General features: G+C 43.5%; 2 protein-coding genes across 2 annotated transcripts in view; one reads left to right on the forward strand and one right to left on the reverse strand.

Annotated features, from left to right (window-relative positions):
• Positions 1–1,153: 1,153 nt before the first annotated feature.
• On the forward strand, positions 1,154–4,885 carry rab9b (RAB9B, member RAS oncogene family). The gene has a single exon (XM_080526538.1). The coding sequence runs from the start codon at positions 1,166–1,168 to the stop codon at positions 1,772–1,774; it is 609 nt and encodes a 202-aa protein (XP_080382664.1). The 5' UTR covers positions 1,154–1,165; the 3' UTR covers positions 1,775–4,885.
• Positions 4,886–5,562: 677 nt separating this feature from the next.
• plp1a (proteolipid protein 1a) overlaps positions 5,563–7,602 on the reverse strand; it is a gene marked incomplete at both ends in the record, with an annotated part of 5,979 nt that continues 3,939 nt past the window's right edge. Inside the window, one exon of the mRNA XM_080527057.1 lies at positions 5,563–5,724. Coding sequence (XP_080383183.1) covers positions 5,563–5,724 — 162 coding nt within the window. The remainder of the gene's footprint in view (positions 5,725–7,602) is intronic.

The raw sequence follows: 7,602 nt of genomic DNA on the forward strand, positions 1-7,602 counted from the left end.
TTCATATCTCGGTACAGAAAAGAGGTAAAGATGAAGGACTTTGTTCTTAAGATCAATTGCTGAGATGCATGTGTGATCAAACTATTCCGTGCATTCGTTGTTTTGTCTGATACCTATAGCTATATTTCAGAATGTCAACATTATGATTATAAGCCTTGGGCTAGAGCTGTGTTGACTGGCTAAGCTTGCAAATAACACACACCGTTTTTTTTTTTTTTGCACACGCTTAGTGTGCGTTCGAAACCCAACATGTTGTTGGTCGTTCGGTTGCAAAAAGTAAAGATGTGTAAGGACAGAATAAGAACAACACAGCAGGTTGTTTGGGTAGCGAGCTTGTGCGAGATGGACAGGCGCATGCGCAGTGTCAGCTGATCCCAGTCGCTCGTGTCCTCATCTCCCTGACTCATCGTTGTTGTTGGAGCTGATCTCTCCGGTAGTAGGGATATGCATGCATGCAACTAAACTCGCAACTAAGATTCGTTTGTGAGTTATATACTATTCCTGACTAGTCTTCACTTGTCTCTCTCTCAAGTCAAATCTGGGATCCATGCATTTAACACAGCATTTTACCAGGGTGATACAGATGCAGTAGATTTGTAGATGTCCTATGGCTTATAATCATATTTATAATAACTAATCCAGGTCTAATCCAATGTTTTTGCATAATAGGCAATATTCCAAAGATGTTTGGGAATAGGCCTTAGCCTAGATGTCCTGCTATGCTAGTTTCTAGCACAACCAATCGGTGGCTTGAGCTGAAGTGGGAGTTCCCTAATGGGTCATTCAACTCATCAGGTGCCTCTGAGGGGGGGGGGGGGGGGGTAAAAAGCAGGGGGGGGAGGCAGGAAACAGATAGAAGGCTCTTGTCTTGTTGAAATCAATCTCTCTTGAAATAGCCCAGCTATCTCTGTTCCTAGTGTATTATCTTCTCCTTTGGGACAAACAAGGCAATCAACATGTCAACATAAATGCTAGTATTGTCCTGTAACTGGTTACCAACGTGTACGTAGTGCGCCTCTGTTGTACAGTAAACATTTAATCTCTCTTTCTCCCTCAGGTTGCATTGACCCTGGTCAGTAGGCTTGCACGGAGGCCTGGGACTCAGTGGCCAGAAGCCTAAGTGAGGAGGCCTGGTGGCCAGCCAGCCGGAGGGGTGGGGGTCGTGATGAGCGGGAAGAGCCTGCTGCTGAAGGTGATCCTCCTGGGGGACGGAGGCGTGGGGAAGTCGTCCCTGATGAACCGCTACGTCACGGACCGCTTTGACTCCCAGTCGTTCCACACCATCGGCGTGGAGTTCCTCAACAGGGACCTGGAGGTTGACGGCCGCCTGGTCACCCTGCAGATCTGGGACACGGCCGGCCAGGAGCGTTTCAAGTCCCTGCGGACGCCCTTCTACCGCGGGGCCGACTGCTGCCTGCTCACCTTCGCCGTGGACGACCTGCAGAGCTTCCAGAACCTGGGCGCCTGGAAGAAGGAGTTCATGTACTACTCGGACGTGCGCGACCCCGAGCGCTTCCCCTTCGTGGTGCTAGGCAACAAGGTGGATAAGGAGGACAGGGAGGTGGGGGAGGACGAGGCACGCGCCTGGTGCGAGGAGAACGGCTGTTGTCCCTACTTCGAGACCAGCGCCAAGGACGACACGAACGTGGGCGGCGCCTTCGAGGCGGCCGTGAGGGAGGTCCTGGCGGCCGAGGATCAGATGGACCACACGCTGCTGGGCAGCACCATCGATCTCCATGGCAACCGCAAAGCTCCCCGTTCTTCTTGCTGCTGACTGGTCCTGTAGGAAACGGCCCTTGTTTTTTCCTCCTTCGCGCCTCTCGTGCTCTCTGGCCTCTCGCCGAAACTCTCCTGTAGCACTCTTGAGAGCCAAGCGGCGCTGTCTGTGGTACACGCAGGTACAAGCTATTAAGACTGACTGTCCATTCAAAATGATCTGGACAGGTATTGTTGTTCAGCTGCTCTGAAGAGTTAGGCATATTATCCATGCTTATTGGGGAGTATCGGGGGATCAGAGAGCAGATTTTGGGTTACGGTCGGGTTATCAATGCAGCCAAGGTACAATGTAACAGGTACAGCTACAATGTAGGCTCACAGGTACCTCCTGTTTTACAGCTCTGTTCGCTTCCAGCAGTGTTGCACAAAAAAAAACCTGCTCTCTCTCTCTCTCTCTCTCTCTCTCTCTCTCTCTCTCTCTCTCTCTCTCTCTCTCTCTCTCTCTCTCTCTCTCCGGCTTAAGCTTCGTCTGCCTGTGCAGAGCTTTTTACCATATGTCTTTGCCGCAGTCATTTTAATCTCTAATGTTAATCTAAGGGTTAGAGATTCTCCTTTGTGTTCCTCTGCTCTCTTGTCTGTACAAGAGCATAGGGCCCATCGTTACTGTCTGTCTGTCTGCTGAATGTTCTAGGGTTTCACGGGTACTTTGAAAAGATCAAACTGTCAGATCTGGTGACAGTGGTTTGCTAGCTGTGGGAATATAATACACTGACATAGACAACGTCTGTAAGTGATGCTGTTCTCTAGATATTCAGACATCATGTTTGAGAACTGACAACCACAATGAGACACACCCACATTACTGTTCCAGTCCAGGGTAAATGTTTGCTCCATAAAAAGGGAATAATGTTTTGATTTGTTTTTGAAAAGGGACTGATTGTGTTAGACTGCTCTGTTATGGATGCAGCTATGTGCTGTAGCTATAGGTTAATTGTGTTACATGATGATAAAGCGTTCTCTTCCAATTACATTTTTTACCTCTAAAGTACCAGTTTCTTCAAAGTTAGTGTGTGTGTGTGTGTGGTATTGGACACCTCTGCAATCTCAATTTCATTCCTTAATAGTGAAAGTATATTTGAGATCCCTTTAAGTTTTGAAGACCTTTTTTTTTTTTTTTTGACTTAGGAAATAGCATAATGCCTGTTGTTGATGAAGCACATCTGTCCCACAAAAATGACTGCTGTTGGCAGGTCAGTTTTTCTCAGAAAAAAGTTGATTTGTGATCCAACACTTCGCTACTTTTAACCTGTGTGTTTGAGATTGTTCTCAAGGTCTTTTTCTGTGTCACTAGACTAGAGAGTGATGGCATGTCTGTTAGCCCTACTGCCTTGCCTGTTGCATTGGCAGGTCTAGATTACATTCCAGTCCTTAAAGGGAAGTTCACCCAAATATCAAACATTTTTATTCTTTCACACACCTAGACTGGTCTTTTGACCACTAGTGACACCGTCTGTGAAGCGCCTATCATTCCATTGGCCACTGCAGCCGAGATGTAGCATAGCATCGGTTAGCAGATTAACATGGATTCTCAATTGAACCAAATAGCATGGTCCAAATATGTTACGTCTCAGCTGCTGTTGCCAATGGAATGAAAGGTGTCTCACAGTTGGTATCACTACTGGTCAACAATTATGACTTTTTGGGGGGGTGAACTATCCCTTTAAGCTAATAGTGTACTAGGCCTCCTCTAACTTTACTAATATGCCTTGCTTTTAGTTGGTGAATGAAGGTCTTATTTGAATGCGAAACAGCCTGAGCACAAAGAAAACCATTTTACCTTTAATGTATGGATGTTACCTTTCAACTCCTCACAGGCCAAATACTCACTCACTCTTCTCAATACCTCTCTGAAAGTCAGGTATGTCGACCCATAGCCTAGAGATAAATGGTACTTTTATATATAAAAAAACAATAATAATATAATAATAATACTTTTACCTATGTTTTACTGCCTGCACCCAATTTGACTATTTTAGTGGTTTTCCAGTGTTTCACATATGGTATTGTTGGTATAGATTACCTAACAAAACAACAGTGTTGCATTAATAAGATAGATTATCTTCCTTTTTGCATGTGAAGTTCACAATGGTTAAATTCATGTTTCCTCATCTCTTTTCTCATTTGATTACTGCTAGGCTATACAAGGGATATGCTTCACTGTGAAAGAGAAAACAGTTAAAAACAAGCACTGTGGTACGTTCATTGTTACTGTGCTACGCTCTCTCTCTTGAAAATGTGATTACTCAACCAGGTACAATAAACAGTATTTGATAAAATTATAGACAGTGTGTTTCCAAAATCATGGTACTTTACATAGGAGATTTATTAAATAATGTGAATGGATTGTTTTAAAACATTTGATGAAAAGCTGACCTACCACATGTTATGTATTGAAAGAAACATTTGGCAGAAAGAGATCAGAGTCACGTTTCACTGCTACTGAAAACATTTAGGAATAGCCATAACATGCTTTTATGAGGGATAATTATACTGTACTTAAGGACAGTATATTCCTATACTTTGTTGTTTAGATTTTGTGCTGATGTTGGCATAGTACCATGCTGAATAACATGATGTAGGCTAACTATGTATTGATTTCTGATGGCACATTTCTAAAGGAATGTGATACTGTACTCCTGAGAATTCATTAGGCTATTTTAAAGACCGACCTACACTATAATCAAGGCTATACATCTCAACATATCATTCTCATAACTAAGTCTTATCTCACTGTAAACAATGCAAAATGACTGGGTTTGTCTTGTCTGTTTCTATGTTGAAACAAGTTACAAAATAATGTAAACAGTGTTTTCTTTGCCACACGGCTTTGCAACATGAACATTGCAGAGGGCATTCCTGATTACATGTTATACTGTACCAACTGACTGAACAATGTTATTTTCAACGGCAGTGAATTTTCAGTGTTTCCATTTGTCGGCCTTGGACTGTGTGAGATGTATATAACTGTGTTCTCTCTTGATTGCTCGTTGTAAATCCAATATTTTGGTCCTCTTCATTGCACTACGGAGGTCAAGACTGGTTGTGTGTTTACAGGCTGATGTAATGGTGAATACTATCCAATACCTTATTATAAATAAACCATGCAACATACAGTATCAAATGGAGGAAATGTCTTTGTGTGGTTTTGTACATCTGTGGTACGGTATGTTGTTAGTTTCAGATCATGAAAAAGGATATGCTGAAGGTTTCTTTATTCATTTTCAAAATAAGGAGGAAAAGATTTGGCCAGAATAACAAAGCGGTAATGTTTTATATTCAGAGACGGCAGGAAGACAAAGATCAATGCTTAGTATGATTATCTTTTCCCAGCATACCCTCAGTGTTCACATCTCAAATTATTAACAGAGAAGTAAAGACCCACTTGGTTATGAACATATCTGCACGTCTCAACGTTTGTCTCAATCATACAGTACTGCATATCGATAGAAACATAAAAATAAAAAAAGTTGAAACAAACTTTAGCGCCCATTTATGGCTTGGTTCAGTGAACAACATGCAATAATAACACCCTGATCATAAAACTGCTGAGAAGCAGCAACTCGAAGACAAACTCAGAGCAAAACAATATACAGTATGAACTAAGAATAAGGGTTAGGGTTAGCTGTACCAGTACCGTTGGACAAAGAGGTCAGGGTATCTGAACAAATGTACTATAGGCATATTTTTTCACATTTATATAGTCAAGAAAAAGCTGGCCAACTTAAGTAAATTGACGGAAAGAAAATGAACTCTTCCAAGTTCAAAGGAATCAGCTCGGGGATGCTGTCAGGAGGAGTCTGATGTCTTAGTGGCGTACGGGGAGCGTGCAGCGCCCCTGTCCTTCAGCAGTTTACCATACAGGGCCACGCTCTTCCTCTCCTCCTTCTCCCTCCGCCTCTGCTCCTTCAGGTACACCTGTCTCACGGCCAGATGGAGGGAATAGTGCACCTGGGGAAGAGAGGAACAGGATACACAACACCCACGTCCCTGAGAGAACAGTAGAGAACACTAGTAGGGTACTAATCAACTCATCAGCTATTCCACCACACGTCACCTTATCTCTTCACTCACTCCAAGATAGCATATTTACTGAGAGGCGTGACATGGATTCTTTAAAGACCACCTTTTTATTACCAAATTATTACCGACATACTGTAACATCATGAAACACAAACAGCCAGCCGTCAATTCACAAAACCAACCTGTACTGTTGGATAAAGCTTCCACCAAAATTGGATAACGTATTATGTTACATTACAACATCTTTTGTTAGTAGCTGTCGATAAAAAGTGTAAATTGTCATTAAGATTAGTACGTTTTATCTACAGTAGGTAGTAGGATTTGTTATACAATAACTACAAATATTTCCTAGGTAGTTACAGAGACAAAACAGCAATCATTTGATCTCTATAACAGAATCTCAACTCACATGAGTGATGCCATGCACAACCTGCAGGCGGAGATATCACACCTCAATGACACACTAAGAGTCATCTTTAGAGATGATTCAAGTTCTAAATAACACAACGTTTTGCTAAATTAGAAGGCACCTGTCGCAACTTTTCCATGTCACAATTAAAAACAGAGAGGAACACTTTCGGGACTTCTCTGGTTCAGTACAAATGCACTAAACATGCCTGTGCTGTCCCTTTATCAGAGAACAAAAATCATCCAAACGAACCCTATTTCTACCATCCCCTCACTCCTCTCTCTGGGTCTATCACCTCCGACAGAGTGGGTGTCCCGCAGTATGTGTGCATGTCACAGAAGGGCTCTATTCAGGCCACTGGGAGATCTTACCCCGTCTTTGTCCTGAGGACCCTCTCCTCTGACATGCAATATGACCCCTGGCAGAGACCGCCCGTCTCCGGGGCAGGTGGGCCGCTAGGGCTCCCCGCTGATTGGCTTAATTTCTATGCGGCCCTGACTCCATTGTCGAGGCCTTTATCACGCCCCGTGAGAAAAAGCCCTGAGGGTCAGAAAGAGACTGCAAAACCCACGTTTGTCTGCTGCCAAGGCAACCAGATGTGAGGGGGTGGTCCCCATGGTAACCCATAATCCCTACACCCTACCGTGAGCTTTAACGCTAACTGAACATGTCAAATAAAATGTTATGTTCCCTAAGTTACGCGTTGGGTTTTTACATATCATTCATGTCTCAGTGTGGAACTTCTAAAACATTACACTCTACACCTGGCACACTAGCCTCAGCAAATAAGAGGAACAAGTCAACCTTTTACAAACAGGCGACACGGACATGATACAAATGGAGGACAACAATAACACTGATAAACTAATAATCTGAAGGCAGTCTCAGATTGAACAAAAATATGACTTGAAAAGGAACAGTGTCAAAGGCAAAGCAGCAAATATTTTGATAAGAAATAAAAGTAATCTTGGATCTCAACAACAACAAGTCCCTCTAACCACCCATTGTGCTATGATAATACAGGGGGAGGTTGGTGGTGCTGGAGGATTTTGTTTTTGAGAGAGTAGAAAATGTTCACAAGTCCAAGGAACCGATTTGAGCGGTGTTTCTGGTGGAGGAGAGGGAGGGGGCATGAGAGAATCATGGCTGTCCCTCGCGGTCTCATTGTGGGCAGTGACGGAAGGACAGCAGACACAGGAAGTAGGAGTGTCTAACACCGCGTGCCTAATCCCTTTCTCCCCAGGTACCGCAGCACCGCAAAGTTATAGGTGGTGGACACAATGTAGGTGAGCTAAAGAGAGAGAAGAAACCAGAGAGAGAGAGAGAGAGAGAGAGAAGACTCAAACAAAGCCGATTCCAGAAGAAACTCGCACATTTCATGCAACCATACCATTACT

This window comes from Nansenia antarctica (genome assembly GCF_963989245.1).
Source record: "Nansenia antarctica genome assembly, chromosome: 3".
NCBI lineage: Eukaryota > Metazoa > Chordata > Actinopteri > Argentiniformes > Microstomatidae > Nansenia > Nansenia antarctica.